Below are 17752 nucleotides of genomic sequence, written 5' to 3'. Positions count from 1 at the left end.
CTTTCTTAATGGAGATCATTGGGTATCTTGTGCTCCATGGCATTGCTATGAATTCAGCTGTCGTCAGTGCTGCAACGACAGCAATAATGTTGATTGATCCAGAAATGAGATTAAAACGAAGGGACTAAGTCTTCCTTACCCTCCCCGGGGTCTTAGCCTTCTTACACTTGCCTGGGAGCAAGGCTGAAACTTGGTAGAAGGGGGATAGAAAGATTACATTTCTGTCAACCGTCAGAAGCAAACTAATGAGACACATTAATCTGAATACAGCACTAAGAAAAATTTGAAGACAATGTTAATAATTTCTTATATCTGGTGATCTGCAAAAGGAATTTCCTACAATCATCCTTCTATAGGAATATTCACGGGTGATGTGATGAACTGACAATTGATGCGATTGAATCACTGGTTAGCTCCAGATTTACTTGGAACGCAAACCAGGGATATTCCTTAGGCCCATCTTGCTAAGGACGAGCTTGGGAATTGGAGGAGGGTTGTCGAGACCCATGCTTCTGCTGAACTCGTTTGCAAGCTCCACAAGTCTATACTTATCCCTGCCTACGTTCTTAGTGGAATTGTAATAACCAAGCCATGCCTGATATGCTGCTTCCTTGTTCTTCATCTCAACATTGGAAAGTGCCCGTTCCACCTGTTCAATCATATTTTAGCACCATGAAATATTTTCCCGGATATTCACTTGCCAATGTATATAAACTTTTCACATAAAATCAAGCAATCTTCATGTTAGTTAATATGCTGCAAGGAAAATGACGATGGGAATAGAAAGCCTTAGGAGAATACAACACAGACCAAAAACGAAGGAAAATTCTACTTAAAGCTCACCTTTTTCTTTGTGTCTGGATCCACTGAGGGCAAATGAGCCTTTGTTATTGGCAAATCCTTGATACTAGACACAAAGTATTCCTCCCATGGTGCTAGCAAGAGTATACCTTGCCCTTCTTTACCCTTACGCCCAGTTCTACCTAGCCGATGTATATACTGTTGTCTATCAGCTGGCAAGCCCACCTGTAATGGTAAAAACGACATTGTAAAATAAAACAGCCAACTGCGAAGACAACTATTGTACTCTAGAAGGTATATACATTGAAGAAAGTACAGGAAAAGCTCTAGTTGAAGAATTTGTCTTCCTCCTAAAATTGAACAGGACATTGCACATATGAATGGTTTGAAAGGGATTTTTAAAGAAACAATGCACTTGGATACTTGCTGGGATTTCGGACATGGCAAGCAAAATACCTCATTCCACCACAGATTTTGAAACATATCACAAAATTTTCCCACTAAAAGAACTGGGACAAAAGGGACCACTTACATCACCACAGAAAAATAACACCTTGTTACCTGTATGACAAGTGTAACATCAGGATAATCAACCCCACGAGCAGATACATCAGATGTCACAAGAATAAGACCTTTTGACCTGCGGAATTCATCAGATACCCTAGTTCTATAACTCTGTGGTTTTCTTGAATGTATCTCTCTAACATTCAGGTTCAGCTCTCCAAGAAGGTCAGCTACCAGTCTTGTTACCATAGCAGTAGTGCAGAATACAAGAACCTGCAAAAATAGGCCGCTATATTACAAATTTTGTCCAAGGATCAACATAATGATGAGCAAAATATAAGGTGCATGATAGCATTATGCGACATTTGGAGAAAAACACATTTGATATTAACCTCTGATATTAGACAATTCAAAGATGAGGCCAACACTATCTTCATTTTACCGGAGGGTTTGGAGACACAAAAAATAAAATTTCTTTATGTGGAACTTTCTAACTAATAATCTGAAGCAAAGACCTGTAAAGTAAAATTGCACCTTGTAGTCAACATCATCTGCAATATGTTCTTTAAGAAGAACATACAGTACGGAAAAATGCTTGTCTAGTGGAGCAACCATGTGCATTTGTCTGACCTGAAAATTCCAAAATTTAAGTAATTGAGACACCAAGAAAATTCCATGTTACCCAACAAATAGCTGGGTGCAAAATCTACCTGTGAATGAGTCTCCTCAGTGCCTTCTAGAACGGTATTGATGAATTCATGATCTCTTCTCAAAGCAATGTGGCAGATTTGACGGACCTTCACACCAATTAGTAACTTCAGAATATTCTTCAAATTTGTAAAACACCAATAGCCAATACACACAAAGGATAAAGAAAGAAACCTCTTCAGGAACTGTAGCAGAAAATAATAGTGTTTGCCGTTGCTTTGGAACAGAGGCAATTATCCTTTCGATGTCTTTACGAAAACCCATGTCTAATAAATGATCTGCTTCATCAAGTACAAGGACCTTCACACCCATCAGCTTTGTCGCAAATCCTGCAGTATTCTCAATATGATCTCTGAGCCTTCCAGGTGTAGCAACAAGAATCTGAGAGTTAAATGGGAGTAATATGTAACAACATCCTACTACAACATGACATTTATATTAAATGCAGTATTAACTCACAGTGAAGACCCAGAATTTGATTGAGAGGGACCTGATGGTCCCCTAATTAGATAGGTTTAAAAAACATCTAAACTTTGATCCTTTGATCCATTGATCCAATTCAATTCTCTCACTTTCATTCCAATTGAATGATGCTCCAACAGTTTATAATGTAAATAAGGATCAATATTTTTGTTCAAGAGTTGGCCTAGTGAATTAGAAAGCAAGTATTAATTACAACAAACTCACCTGGCAAGGGTTTGCTTGCATGCGTTTTTGCTCTAAAGCAAGTCTTGTACCTCCAATAACAACTTGAACACCAATAGAAGAATGATACTTCAACAAGGTGTTAGCTTCTGCAGCAGCTTGACTTGCAAGCTCTCGAGTTGGGCATATTACAAGTACATGAATTGGTGGCCGCTTTACATCACGATCAATAGGAGGCAACTTTGAAACAACTTCAATCGATGGAAGCTGAAAAGAAGGAACATTGCAGCAAGCAAAGTGAACAACTCCAACATATCTACTAACATGGACTATTTGGAGTAAGTTTCACTAGTTCAGGAATTCCAGCCCGCAATGGATACAAAGATGACTTCAAGTAAATTAATTATGATGCCCAGAATTGCGTTGCTAAAAGGGGCAGCAAAGTTAAAAACAGGCCATAAAAAAACATAGAATACAACAATTTTGTTTCCTTGCTTTGATACTTCTTTGAAAAAGCAAACAATAATTTAGATCTTACGCAAAAGAAAAAAAAGGAAAAGAAAAGAAAAAAGCTTTGTTAATTTTGATAATACGAAGGCATGCAGAGGTCAATAGAAAATAATGGGTCATGCAGCATATAATAATACCTTAGTACACAGAAAAAATGCACATGAACATACAAAAGTAGCATCTTACCAAAAATGCTACTGTCTTTCCCGTGCCCGTTTTGGCCTTGGCCAGTACATCCTTGCCTAAATAAAGAAAAACAATGAGATAATGAATAAAATCAGCAGATAACCAATATGCACACACAAACAATGTACAAAATCAGTGGCAATATCATTTCAGAATTTCATGACATCAACTGATTAGCAACCTAAGGGTACAGCTCAAACCAACATTGTAGTCAGGCAAACTACAGAATATAAAGCTGAAAAGATGTAAACCACACAAATTAATTTTTTGAGGCTACCTGTTAACCATTCCAAAGATAATCGTCTAGAAACTATTGAACATGGGAATCCTAAAAATGCCCACACCTTTTGCAGCTCCCTCTTGCAGCACATTTAGCTACCCTCATCATTAACAATGACAGTGTTCGAGAGTAACAAACGAGACAATAAATTCTAAAAGGATCCCATTGTTGAAATTTGGGTTATAAATAATGCCGTAAAGGAATTAAACCTTTGAGTAAAACTGGAAGAGTAGCCTCCTGTACCACGGTCATCTTCTCATAGCCAGCATCCTTAATTCCCTTAAGTGACAAGGGAGATAGTGAAGATTGATCAAATCTACGAGCATAACAAAAAATCAGACATTTAGAAAAAGCCAACGAAATCAAAATCATTTCTCACAATAGTTGATATAACATACCTTGATTCACTCAAATAAGAATCAGATTTCCCTGGTGAACTTCTCGGACTTCCAGTTTGCCTAACATCCTTATCCAATCCAAGCGCAGAACTCGCATTCTTCCTAAAAATTACATCATCTTCATCATCTTCATCATCATTAATATCACTATCTTCCTCGCTAAGAAAATTTGCAGTAGCTCTTACTACCCTCCCTCTTTCTTCTTCAAAGTCATTAGCATCATCATCTTTATCTTCCCGAAAGTTTGATTTTCTTCCCAAATTTCTCCTTCCGTTTCCCATATTTCTTGAATTCAAACCCCTCTCGTTCCCCCTTCCTTTCCTTGAATCCACTTTTTTGTTCTCTCTTTTTGCCCCCCGAGTTTTTCTCCTCGAGCAAGATTCCTCCTCCTCCTCATCGTCATCATTGTCTTCGTCTTCTAATTCACTATCAAACCGCTTACTGAACCGAGAATTCCTCGAAAAAGAATAGCCCGGGTTGCCCCGAGTTCCCCTCCTGTTCGATTCACGAAAATTGTCGAACTCACTCTCTCTTCTCCTCTTCACGGAACCCCTATTTCCCTCTCTATCTCTACTCCTAACTCTATTACGTGCTCTATCCGCATCTAATTCCTCGTCTTCGCTAGTGAGTCGACCACGGAACGAGTCGGTTCTCAACTCGCCGACCCAGTCACTGAGTTCTGCCTCGTCCTCGATCAGACTCTTCGAGGCACCGACATCTCCCCTGTCTTTACGAGTGAACTCGGAGCTTGACCCGGGCCTAGTTCGAAACGACCTGGTGGAGAGGCTCCGCACACCGAGATGTCCGTTAAAGCCAGGTGATAAGCCAATGAATTTGAGTTTAAAAGGGAATACCCTATTTAAAACGGGCATGGACCCGTTAGAGCCAATGGAGGCTCCAGGTCTCATAGAGGGGAAACGGGTGACCGGTAGAGACGGGCTGAGAAGACGAAGCTGTGGCAGAAACTTGATAGGCATTTGTTTACCCAGAGCTTCCGACAGCCGGGTGGCAGTGCCAGCTTTTCCAAAGTGACGGGAAATGGCGAGTTAGGATTTTCGAGGGTTTAACGTCTTTGAATGAAACGGTGATAGGGTTTTAGGTTTTTGTCATTCACTCATTTGAAAGCGAAGAAAGGGGCGCATCTAAACGACGCCGTTTTGGAGGAAAAGGGTTTTAAACATTTCTATGCGAACCCGGCCCATTTGCCCAAAATCTGATTTATCTGGGCCGAAGGAAAGAATTGAACCACTAAGTTTTAACATAGGTTAAAATGAAAATGGGTTGGGCAGGCCAATATATAACCCACCCATTTGCAATTTTATTTGTGTGTATGGTGCATACCATGCCTAATGATCTATAGAAGAAATAACAAAAAGAAAACCAAACATTGAATTGAATCGAAATTTTCCTTTTTTCCAGGCCTTGGGTTACCAGAAGGGAGCAAACAACAGGACAAAAAGACAGTCACATCGTTGATCGGAATATTAATCTGGATGAAGCTACACGCGAGGCGGCAGGCAAGGCTTATATGGTTGCTGGGTTTCTGTCCCTTGTTTGGACACACAAGAATTGTTAGTGGCTCAAACTTGAGGTGTGTCCTTTTTAAGTGAGGACAAATGCATGAAGAAGAAAGAGTTGGTGTGAAAGCTTATGTGGTCCTTCTCCCAATAATTTCCATAATGAGTTTAACCAATGTCTTGGCCCCTCTCATGGATGTTCGCTCATTCTTTCATTCCTTGTGTTGTATGCCAAGGTAGTACTCATACCAAAACCCACTTCTTTTTGTTTTGCCTTCGTAATCTTTTCAAATAATTCATTGGATGCCACTCTATATAGAATTCGAATGCTTTTCTTTAATTAAAAATAATGAACCATTTTTGTTTTTTTTTTTTCTTATGTTCGCATCTCATTTGATATGATAATACTGCAACCAGGATTACATGAGCAAAGACTTGCAGGACAACATTAATTCTACTTTAATCATTGAGCAGCGTTTTGAACTTTTCAATTGCTTTTTCATGCAGCTATATGGGAGTATGCCAAGATATAATGGCATGGCATGTGTAACAATCAAGTGGGCACAGGAGATTTTTGTGGTTTTGTGAAATGAAGGCCAAAGGTCATCGGTCGATTTTTTTTTTCAACTTTTGGGTTGTTCGACACAACAAAAACATTTGCTATGGAAAAGGCCCTCGGCTTTGGAGGTCCTGAAGAAGTTGAGACACCACATGATCCAAAGATGGTTCATTTGTAAAACGGTTCTTGACCTTTTCCTCTTTTGGTGGACTGTATGTAATTTCCCCGTGGAAATAGAGACAAATTATACTGCCTACTACATTACTAATTAAGCCATTTATAAATGGAGGAAAAGAAAATAAGAAAAAAAAGGTTAAGTTTTTTTTTTTTTATCTCTCACTTTTTTTCTTTTCAGATTTTAATAAAATTCAGCAAATTAAGTTTTTAAAGAAGGATTTATTCATATCAAATCTCTTTGTTGAATTTCCTGCAAACCCCATGTCACACGGCACAACCAGACAATTAAACAAAAATTGAAAAAGGAAAAATGGACAATAATTGAAAAGGAATTTTGTGATTAGAGTGTGAGATTAATTATTGTGGCCTAAACTTGTTGGAGTGATTAGTTGGTTTGGAAATGACAGTAGAGACCTGGAGGGCCTTGGCTTTTTTCCAACAATAGTTTGAGCTAGTTCATAATTATCGGCTACCATCATCGTCACTAAAAGTACGGTAGTCGTCATCGTCATCACGTTGATTTCTAGATGTTCATATTAGTCAGAATTTAATCGAGCTTGTTGAGCTGGGCAAAAGCCAAAATAGTATTCCTATATGTTCCTCGCAGAATAGTCTAGCGGTTTAACGTGATGCCGTGTTTCAAGTGACCAACACAATCACGAAACAACTTAAATCGTCACGACATTAAATTGATTTTGACTGGTTTTCATGCTGGAAATTTCGCAGCCGTGAAGGAGACCCCGGGGGGTGGGGGGGGCGGGGGGGGAAGGGAAATCCAGAAGATAAAGTTCAATTTTCAAAGATAACGTGTCCCTTGGTGTTTTTCCCATCAGCGTAACGTCGTAAGTATCTTTCGGCAGTGGTAAGGGCATGTTGTGTGGAACACAAACAGAAACCAGCGGACGACAAATTCCCAAACCATAAAGCAGAAGTTGTGTGAAAATTAATGTTTCCTGAACAAGATGATCCCCTTTGGCATTGGTCGACCGGCAATGATGTACGTTCGGAACTGTGCGTAGACCTGAAAGATTTGCGTGGGAAGGGGGCATGTCAAGGTGACTGGATTTCCGTATGGAACCAACATCACTTGAAAGGGAAACTTAATTTTAGTCAAGACGATGGCGCCAAATGTCAAGACAACAACCCTAGCGGGAATTTTGAATGTCGTACCTCTTCTAATTCTCTCCCCACCCTTAAAAAACGACCCCCCAAATCCCAAGGTAATAAACGGCCACACGCTAGCCACGCTCCTCCGCTAACTTTATGACACGTGTAATTTCCATTAAGCGAATGTGACTGGTCGCTCCTCTGACAAATTTGTCAGGGATCAGGATATGTGTGACGCGCTCTTGTTGGTTGGGGTGTATAAGGAAACAAAGCTGTCACATGTGTCTTTTTTTTATTGGTCAATTTCTCTTCAAGCTCATTAATACTCCAAATGTCGTAATACTAATGACTATAAAATGTTACCTTTTCTTAATAAAAATAATGATATGTGCCTAACCACCCTTTTTTTCCTTTAATTTATGTCACGTGTAGAGCACGATTGGCTCGTGATGGCTCACGAGCCAGCTTCCAAGTACTATATTAAAAAAAAATCTTCTACTGTACTATTTTATTTATTTTTATGTATGAAAATAAAAAGAACAAAAAGGGTTTTTTTTTAATACTGTTTCATCATTCATGAAAAGTTTGCCTCATAGCAAGTGCTTTGCCTCCCTGACTTAACTTGAATAATAGGGATAAGATGAATTCTGAATAAAGATTTAAGATTGATGCTCTTATGTTATTTCATGAATTAATTATTCAAATAATTTACAAACCAAAGAAATAACTAAGATTTGGTCTTTCACCGACAAGCACAATAATTGATTCAAGTCTGTTAGGCGGTTCATTTAATTTGATATTGAAGTAACGTGTGAATTATTTTTATTGCAACAAAAGAATCGTGTGTAGTTTCTTGTGCATAGCTCATTAAATTTCCAACAACATAGCACACTGCATAAAAAATGTTAATTTAATATGTAAAAAAAAGGATTAAAATAAATAAAATTGAAGTGGTGGGGGGAAATAGAATAAAAGGAAATGGTTCGAGTTTGTTTTAAAGTAGAAAGCAATTAATTAAAGATTGGACAAAGAACTGTCCGAGTTGGATCTCAACTATATAATTGCTGGGGTGTGGTCCTAGGCTCCTAGTAATTTCAAGGGGCAAGATCTGATTCATAATCAAGGATCGGCTTGATGGGCAATGAAGATTTCCAAAGGCATGGACCACATTGGCAGTGGGCCCCCCAAAACATATTAAAAGGAAAAAAAAAGATTATGATAACCATGGCGGGCGGCACGCTGTGTACGACAGGGATACCAGTAAAACAACAATCAACAACTTGAATTGCATTACAGCACTCCTTGTCACTTTCTTAGGTCCCTTCATTAACGAGGCCGCACCCACACCGCCTCGCATTTTCATTTTTGTTTTTTTTTTCTTTTTCAAATTCTTACGATCGTCCATTAATTACAACAAATATCTATAACATATATTAAAAAAAATTTAAAGCTGTTTCTAGATTTGACCACGTCACCATGAGAAAATTCGATTTGTAAGAGTTCATGATAAGTGAAAATAGACTTACAATTGAAATTGTCTAAAAAGAGAAAAATCATGTTAAGCCTCCTAACAAATGGTGATAGGAAGAGATTAAACTCTAGGGTCTCATGTATTTTTAATCATGTCACTCCCTCTTTTATTTATCATTATAATTTTGGAAAAAGCCTCTTTCTTGTCATTCTTTTCGTATATGTAGAATTAGATAGAGTTAATTATAAAAATAGAATAATTATATTCTATATTAGATATAGAAAAAGAAGAAAAGAAATTGCTTATGCTTTAAGTTTAAATCTAGATGAAAAGATGGAGCATTTTGATATATACCAAATCACCAATATTATTCAAATAGATCAGGACCACTGCTTCTGCAAATGCTGCAAGGTCCAAGGGTGCAGTAATATTTTGTTTGCGGGTCTTAATTTGGGTAACGTTGCACAACATATAAATTAAACATATGCACAAAGAATGTTACTTCATTGGTGTTTTTCTTTAAATTGAAACAGTATTGTCATTTTATGGATAGAAAAAAAAAAAAAAAGATGAGTTGGATTCACGCAAATCTAAATTGGTTTAGTTGTAGGCTTACTCATTTTATTTTACTTATGTAATTTCTTTTTTTTTTCATTAATTAAATTTATAAAGTTACTTTAAAAAAGAGATAAGAATAAAAAAATGAAACTATATTTTTGATAAGTAATAAAAAATAAAATAATTAATTGAATAAGTTAATAATGACTTACTAAAATATTGGGGGATCTCAAAATTATTTTTAGGGGATTAATTCTAAATAATTATGAAGGCATAAGATAAAAAAGTAGGAATTAAAATTGAAGATATAATTTACAAAATTTCATCATTAAAATTAATAAAATTTTAATATGCGTAATTAATATTCATTTTATTTTGACTTTCAAAAAAATAGTCATTTTATTTTAATAATTTTATTATATAAGTTATGTAGCTTTTTTTATTTGGCTACCTATATAAATTATGTAGCTTATGAATAATGACTTTCAATATATTAAATTTTCTTAATTTTAATTTAATTTCACTATTAGAATCATTGTAATTAACAAAATATAATTATATTAATATTAACATATATTAAAGTATAAAAAATCAAATGTTTTTAAAAATTAAAAATTATTTAAATAAAAAAATTTACTTAACAAGACATGAGAAAATATTTTAAAACTAATTATTTTTAATTTTTCTAAATTAAAACTACTCTCTTTTTGCTATTATTATTTTATTTATGATATTATGTAATTTAAAATTATTTTTTATTAAAAATGCACTCACGTAAAGCGAGGGACCACTCCAGTAATTAATTATTAGGAGAGAAAAAGAAATTCATCATTAAATTTTTTTTAGAGAGAAATCATGTATTAATAATGAACTAAATATTTGGATACATATTTTAATTTTAATTCTTAATTTAATTATTATTTAATTTAAAATGTAACACAAGAAATTTAAATTATTACATGTCATAATTATGAGAATGAGATTGAATAATAGTTCGTTTAAGAGTTTAGGTTATCAAGTAACTGATTTAATAGTTAGATCATTTAATAAAAACATTTTAAAATGTCATAATAAAATGAAAAATTATTTAAATATTTTAAGTGATTATATAAATAATATAATATGATTGTATAAAAATAAAAAATATTCATTATCATTGAAAAAAATTAAGTTCGTAGTTATTGTTTTTGCATTCAGTCTTCTATAACATACTTTACTCTTTTTTTTTTAAATTAATTTTCAGTGAAAATAATAATATAATAATTAACATGCAAAAGTTAATTTAGATAATAATTTTACAATTACTTTAAAAAATCATATTTAATATAATTTGGATCAATACAAAATGGATAATTTAACTTGATAACATCGTTTCTTGGGTCTACACAATTTTTTTGAATCGAGTGCATAAACGATCTAATTAGAAAATTTAATTAAAATCAAGAGTTGAATTATTGAATTTGTTGATATAATTGAGATTGTACAATTATATGGCGATATATATTAAATCTATAGTAGTACAATTAATGAAAATCTAGAGAAATTTATATTGATATACACTTGATGAACTTTAGGTTAAGTTCAGAATTAAAATCCATTTAGCTTTACATTAATAATTTAAATCACCAAAAAAAAGGGAAAGAAAGAGTATGGCTTGTTGATCAGATGCTTAAATCACGACAGCCTCGTGAAACGTGATTAGTAAAGATCTCCGGGACAAGCCGAGGCTCAAGCCGTTGAAGCCGTGTCGGAATTTCAAAAAGTACCCTTTATTTTTATCACATCTAATATATATCTATATTTTCCTTTGTCCCGACCGTCATTTTCTCCCCAAATTGACGCTTTTTATTACCAGAAAATCAAAACTATAAAATGCCAAAAAGAATAAACCAAAGAAAAACGCATTCTGTAAAGATTTTTTTTTTCCCCAAAATTTCTCCTCTGGTTTCTCTGCGGTCTCTCCTCTTTCCACTTTTAGCATTCAGCAACAAGAAGAAGAAAATAATTATATTAATAATGTCATAATAAACCCTAAAAAGCTCCGCTCAAATCTTCCATATACTTCACTGCTGCTCTGGCCTCCATTTTTTTTGCTTCGAAATTCAATTTTTTTTCCTATTTTGTCCTCTTTATTTCGCTGCAAATATCTCTCAAAGCCATCCTCAAAATATCTCCCAAGTCCTTAGCGCTCTGCATTTCAGCTTCAATCCAGAATCTTCATCGAATAATCCTTCATTACAGCCACAGTAAATCTTCCGAACTTAATTAACACTGCTTCGTACAGAAATTTATTTTTCCTAAAGTTAATTTAATTCTTAAGCTTGGATCTCTAAATTCGTCGACACAAAAAGTTTAAATTTCTTTGTTTTCGCGTGCTTACAAGAGTCGGCAGCTTTGGTTGTAAGGTAAATTTAACTAGATCTTTATTTATTTTTAGTACTGCTAAATTTAAATTTGTGGTGCGCCTTCTTAATTCTACTTGTTTATCGTAGCTTAATGCCAAAATGATTTTTCGGAATTTTCGCTTTGTTAACTGAAACTGACTGTCCTTTACTTGCAGTTTTTAGCCAAAAGGGGAAAAGAAGGGAAGTAGGCTTTGAAAAAGTAGTATGGACTTTACAAATGATTGCGAGAAAGGTCTTTGCTTTTAGAAAGATAAGATAGGTTGTGTAGATTCTGTCCTTGCAAAGTTTGTGTAATTAATTTTAGGGACTTGATTCTGCTTGTTGCATTATTTGCATTCGAAAATTGAAAAGTGTTACGGAAAAATTTGAGAGGAAGTGAAGGATTTTATTAGTTAACGATAACCGGTGTAGATCTTTTTGTCGATTTTTTGCCTTGTGAATTTGAAGTAATTAGTAAGATATGTTTTTGTAAGTTTGTTGGAGTTAATGCTTATTTAACCTAATGATTGATTTGAGCAACGTAGTCATGCGTAAGAGTGAGTAAAATTGTCTAATTTTGAAGAGATTATGTGGAGAAATTTAGAATAGCTATACATGGTATATTTCTTTGTTTTGGTCAGGATTCGAATGTCAGTAAAGTGGCATTTGGGGTATATTCTTGTTTCACCTTGAACATAGTTTTTGTTTTTATCTGGTGAAACTTAATTTGTACTAATATTTAAAGGGAGAAGTTCTCTTCACTGTACTTTTGGCTCACAGCCTTGTGATTGTAAATTTCTTCCCAGGTTGCATGCCATTGATCCAGTTGCCAACATTTTGATGTTGGTGAATTATGTGGCCTTAGCTGGGGAGTGTCTGAGCTGAGCAAAGAGATGCAAGCAGTTGGCTTTCAGTTGGAATGAAGAACTTACAGGTGTTTTTCTCTTTTAATAAGTAATTTTATTTATAATTAATTGCTCTTAGGTGTCAGCTAAGTGGTTACTTCGTTTAGTTGCAAGTGGTCATTACTCCAAAGTTAGAGAGTAATGAACTGTTTACAGCCTTTTGTTTGGTGCATTAATCTGCTTATCACTCAGATCTTCTTCCTTGATGCTAACTTGAAGATATATTATATTCAATTACAGAGCACACAAGATATAAAACCCTCAACTCAAGCTTCACACGAACCAAAAACGGAACAGCAGAACAATCAAACAACAGATGCCCCCTTAGCAGACTCTGGCTCTGTGTCTGCTTCAAGCAATGATGGCCGAAAAGTTTCACGCCAAGATATTGAACTTGTATGAAACTGGTCCCTTTTTATATTTTATTTATTTATCCTCTTTTCTTTTTTCTTTTTCAGTTTTCTTACCATGATGTTTGATGGTAGAGAGAGTTTTATTTACACTGATTTATAATTTATGTAAACTGGTTGGTGCAGGTCCAGAATTTAATTGAACGATGTTTACAACTATACATGAATAGAGATGAGGTTGTCAAAACTCTCCTGACTCGAGCAAGGATAGACCCTGGATTCACAACTTTAGGTATGCTTCCTCGAATCTCTTTATTAGTCTGCATATGTGCTTATGTTATTTGGAATTTTCAAGAAAATGCATCAAAAATGCACGTGATTTAGTAGAACATACCATTAAAGCAAAGTAAAATTCATTTTAGTGCAATGATATCTTTGAATTAGTTAAATCTTAGCGACCAATTATCAAGTATATTTGTTGTTCAACTGTGATAGAGTTGGGAACCTCACTCTGGTGTTCTCTTTACTGTTGTTTATTCAGTATGGCAGAAGCTAGAAGAGGAGAATGCTGATTTTTTCCGGGCCTATTACATAAGGCTGAAGTTAAAGAAGCAAATCCTTTTATTTAACCATTTTCTTGAGCATCAATATCATCTGATGAAATACCCTGTGCCTCCAAAAGTTCCTTTGGCTCCAATACAAAATGGGATCCATCCCATGCCCGGTAAGTTCTGACTAAATAAATAATGGATGCAAGCCTCTATCATTTTAGTTATATGATAAAGTGATCATGATACTCACCTAATCGTAGAGTCAAGATCAGCATGGAATAGCCGCATATCGTTGAGAAATTTTATGAGTATTAATATTGCCATAGAATAGTTTTTGAACAGGATAAATTTCTGGGAAAATAGATGATCACATTCCTCTTTTCAAATTCTCAACATAAGGAAAAGGATCCCTGGGTTTCAAACACTTGTAGGGAATGGTTTGTAACTTTTCATATGATATGGTGTCTCTGTTTGTTTGACTACATATAGGAAGTTTGCAGTTCCTTTTTCAATTGGGAGAAGAGAATCAGTGAGAGGGATGTGGCATTGTAACCGTATCACAACTTTCCTTTGGGATCAGTATCTCTGAAGTAAAAAGTTGATGTAGTAGTTGTTATTATTTGGTTAGCATGTTTATGTCACTATCATGGTTGTTCAACTCCACTTCTTTGCAGTGCAGTTAACAACTTACCAATGGGATACCCTGTGCTGCAACAGCCTCCAATTCCAGCTACGGGGCAACCTCATCTTGACTCCATGGGCATATCTAGCTGTCATGTGGTCAATGGAGTCCCTGCACCCAGCAATTTTCAACCTATGCGCATGAATTCAGGGAACGAGTGAGAACTTAACCATCTTCGTTTTAATATATTATTAATTGTCTATTAGACTTACAGATACTTACTTACTGCTAATTTTGAAGGTGCCTTTCTTCTTTATTTTCCTGAGCACATCCTATATTTCTTTCTAAACAGCTTGCCTAATTAACAATTTGATTACTTGCAATGTAATTATGTGTCGCTTTGTTTCACTTTTTTTGGTTGAAATGTTCAGGAACTGCTTGATCACATTTGCAACACATCAATGATTGTGTTAAGGTTACATCACGCTATTGTACACCACCTCTGTTCAATTAAACCATATTCCTAAACTGTTTTAGGTTAGCGAAATGAATAATTTGTACAAACACCCTTCTTAAAGAATGTTTGGACATTAAGTACTCGTCACATTTTCTTTAGCTTTACTCCTCTTCTTATGTCTTATTTTTGGCTTTCAAAATTTTTTTATTTCTGGTTAAGTATTTTGTTCCAGAGAAGTTAAGCTAATGGTAACTGGTTTTCTTCATATTGTAGCATGGTGATGGAAAACAATGCCACTAATGTAACACCTGCAGTTCCTCCAACCACTACCATGTCATCTATGTCAGAGATGCCTGTGAGTCCTACATCAGTGGCGTCCAGTGGGAATTTCCCCTTCACTGCGTCAGACATGTCAGGGATGGGAGTAGACACTTCAGTACTTGATTCAGCCTTCACAACTGATGTTGCAAGTTCAGTAGGATTGCAGCTGGGACCTGATAATGGAGCTGGGAATTCTAGAGATTCCCTTAGATCACTTGATCAGATTCAGTGGAATTTTAGCCTCACAGATCTGACAGCAGACTTGTCAAACTTGGGAGGTAAGTTGTGGCTATGAGAACCACTCTAAGATATTCAGTTAAAATTTTATTGAAGTTGTTTGTCATCTTTATCTCTCACACACACATCTCAAGACTCATGCTTTTGTATTTGCCTTTCGAATTTTTGCTCTTAATAATTTATGCATTGCTTCGTTGTTGGCCTTCGAAACCCTTATTCTAGCAACCTTACACACTTGTTATTTGATCATTCTTTTTTATTGCTATTCTTTATGGAGCTTGCTCTCATAAAATGTGGCCGTTGGAATTGTTACAGATTTAGGAGCCCTTGGGAACTATTCTGGTTCTCCTTTTCTTCCTTCTGATTCAGAAATTTTGCTTGATTCTCCGGAGCAAGAGGATATAGGTAATGAGGTCGCATAATGCTATTTACCTTGATGCCTATTAGAATCATTAGAGGATGTTGAGTAGCTTAGAATATTATTTTCAAAAAAAGAAGAGAAAAAAGGAGTAGCTTAGAAGGTTAGAAAACATGGTGATACCTGTTCTATCTATTAACAGAAATGGGATGCTTTATAATTGGCATCAAAAATTATTGTACCAGACCTTCCATGCCATTCATTATGGTTGACTTTATATCCACATGTAATTAAAATCACAGAGTAGGGCTTGTGAATTATAGTACTAAGTGGGCAAATGGCATCAATGTGACATTTTGAAATACTAAGCTTGTTGATATTTCCGCCATTCAAATAAACTCTGTATGCCTTGTGTTTTTGACCGTACACTGATAGATCTATCTTGTTTCAGTGGAGGAATTTTTTGTTGATTCTGTCCCTGGGCAGCCATGCTCTCAGTCCGATGAGGAGAAATCGTAGATCAAGGTGAGTATTGTACCTTACCTTCTTAAAATTGTTAGGATAGGATAGAGTTAGATCAATAAGAACAGCATTTGACATCTATTCAGTAGGCATTTTGAATTGTTAACAAATTTGAACATTTTAGCAGTGTAATTTTGGTTTTAGCTTGATCAATCAATAGCAGTAAGCAAACAGGAAAGCAGCCAAGTTCTCCTTAGTTGTAAGTTTTCAGATTGTTGATATGAGACCTTATTTTTATTTGGAGAACCTGAGGACCATTTGTTCGTAATCTTTTGTTTTCTAACGACGAGGGAATCATTGCAATCTTTTCCCCATCCCACCTGAACTCTTTGACGAGGCAATCAATCGAGCTCATTCTGAAAACGGAATAAATTCTGTTATTGATGGTTGAAAGCTGAGACAACCTTACTCTGTTCTATGAGTTTACATGCGAATAAAAGAAATACAGGAACCGACTCAACAAAGCTCTGATGTCTCCCTTTTCTAATGGGAAATACTATTTAAAATAATATGCTAGCTTCAGGACACGCCTCGTCTTTAATACCTGATGGACGATGCACTGGTAGTGAATCTCACATGTGGATGTGGTATCTGTGTGACGGTTAGTTGATTTACCATAATGCCTACTGACTCAGCATATGGGATAACATCATCAAACCAAACTTAACTGGAGACTTTGTATGATCAGATTGCCTAGTTTTGACAGCCGAGTGAAATTTCATCCAGCAGGTCAATAGTTTTGTTTGTGGTTAGTTTCCGAAACGTTGAATGTCTTGACCATAAAATTATCAATCAGGGAGCTATTCCTCATCTAGACGGGTGCTTTTTTCTCGATATTGTTTAAAACGAGTTGCCAATTATCAAGTTTTTCAGTATCCAAGTTCTCATTTATCAAATTGGAATGCTTTGAAAATAGTACATTTAAACGGTGAATGTTCAACGTTTTGATCTGTTAAGTTCAAAACTTTCTAGTGCATTAATTGATAGATTTTTCTACAGTTGACAAGGTCGTAGGAAATTTGTCCTAAATTTGAATGCCAATCTTCTGCATGATTTGCTAACATGATGCCAGAGGTACGTTCTCGATGATGCAACCAAATAATTGCAATGCTTTGGCACATATAATAAAATTAAATATTACAGTATATACATATTATATAAAAAATACAATGCATATATAGTTTAAATATACAATTAGATAATATACCTTTGACCACAAAATGCAACCCTCATCTAGCAGTCTAAACCTAATTACCACTTGTAGTATTCTTTTATATAAAAATAAATAGGAAATTAAATAAAAACTCAAAGATGGCATTAGAAAAAATGTACAACTGCAAGCCCACAAGGGCCACAACAGCTGAGCAAATTCATTGTTAAAAAGTTAATTGAAAAAAAAAAAGCAATACCAACAATATTAGACTATTGGTTGATGTCGTCCTGTCTGCTTCAAAGTAAAGGGTAATACTTTCTTCATGTGGGCTCTTTAAATAGAGTTGTCTAGAGATCGGTTTGGACTATGGGTTTTCTTTGCCGAGTTTGTCTTATTTGTTCATTTAATTATTAAAGTAAATAAAAAAATAAAAATATATATATATATATATCTCAAACCGAGTTGAGACCT

General features: G+C 35.2%; 2 protein-coding genes across 5 annotated transcripts; one reads left to right on the top strand and one right to left on the bottom strand.

Moving 5' to 3' along the window:
* Positions 1 to 42: 42 nt before the first annotated feature.
* Positions 43 to 5122, bottom strand: LOC18613994 (DEAD-box ATP-dependent RNA helicase 31-like). The gene is made up of 10 exons (XM_007051514.3): positions 4033 to 5122; positions 3844 to 3950; positions 3355 to 3410; positions 2701 to 2925; positions 2188 to 2394; positions 2016 to 2102; positions 1840 to 1935; positions 1363 to 1578; positions 844 to 1026; positions 43 to 649 (listed from the first exon to the last, which is right to left on the bottom strand). The coding sequence occupies exons 1-10, from the start codon at positions 5007 to 5009 to the stop codon at positions 422 to 424; spliced, it is 2382 nt and encodes a 793-aa protein (XP_007051576.3). The 5' UTR covers positions 5010 to 5122; the 3' UTR covers positions 43 to 421.
* A 6189-nt stretch (positions 5123 to 11311) lies between these two features.
* LOC18613992 (helicase with zinc finger protein) lies at positions 11312 to 16396 on the top strand. 4 transcript variants are annotated; one of them, XM_018122747.2, is made up of 10 exons: positions 11312 to 11826; positions 11982 to 12058; positions 12612 to 12739; positions 12951 to 13106; positions 13247 to 13352; positions 13602 to 13784; positions 14291 to 14450; positions 14964 to 15289; positions 15564 to 15653; positions 16058 to 16396. In XM_018122747.2, exons 3-10 carry the CDS (start codon positions 12725 to 12727, stop codon positions 16123 to 16125), a joined length of 1104 nt encoding a protein of 367 aa, XP_017978236.2. In that variant the 5' UTR covers positions 11312 to 11826; positions 11982 to 12058; positions 12612 to 12724; the 3' UTR covers positions 16126 to 16396. The 4 variants fall into 4 exon arrangements, with proteins under 4 accessions (XP_017978236.2, XP_088664394.1, XP_088664402.1 ...); XM_088808268.1 differs by having other exon boundaries at positions 11982 to 12085; XM_088808276.1 differs by lacking the exon at positions 11982 to 12058 and having other exon boundaries at positions 11312 to 11667.
* Positions 16397 to 17752: the final 1356 nt, after the last annotated feature.

The sequence above is a fragment of the Theobroma cacao genome, chromosome 1 (assembly GCF_053813885.1).
Source record: "Theobroma cacao isolate CCN51 chromosome 1, ASM5381388v1, whole genome shotgun sequence".
NCBI classification, from domain to species: Eukaryota; Viridiplantae; Streptophyta; class Magnoliopsida; order Malvales; family Malvaceae; genus Theobroma; species Theobroma cacao.
Note: the sequence above shows the minus strand (reverse complement) of the source record. Positions and strands in the feature narration are given on the sequence as shown.

What these genes read in the sequence shown, in the direction of transcription:
- LOC18613994 (XM_007051514.3), bottom strand. Translation starts at nt 5,009, where the DNA reads ATGCCTATCAAGTTTCTGCCACAGCTTCGTCTTCTCAGCCCGTCTCTA. An exon ending in CAGATGATGTTGACTACAAG is followed by an intron (nt 1,579 to 1,839) that starts GTGCAATTTTAC and finishes CTATTTTTGCAG; the next exon opens with GTTCTTGTATTCTGCACTAC. An exon ending in ATCCAGACACAAAGAAAAAG is followed by an intron (nt 650 to 843) that starts GTGAGCTTTAAG and finishes ATGATTGAACAG; the next exon opens with GTGGAACGGGCACTTTCCAA.
- LOC18613992 (XM_088808276.1), top strand. An exon ending in CACGCCAAGATATTGAACTT is followed by an intron (nt 13,107 to 13,246) that starts GTATGAAACTGG and finishes TGGTTGGTGCAG; the next exon opens with GTCCAGAATTTAATTGAACG. An exon ending in AGACTTGTCAAACTTGGGAG is followed by an intron (nt 15,290 to 15,563) that starts GTAAGTTGTGGC and finishes GAATTGTTACAG; the next exon opens with ATTTAGGAGCCCTTGGGAAC.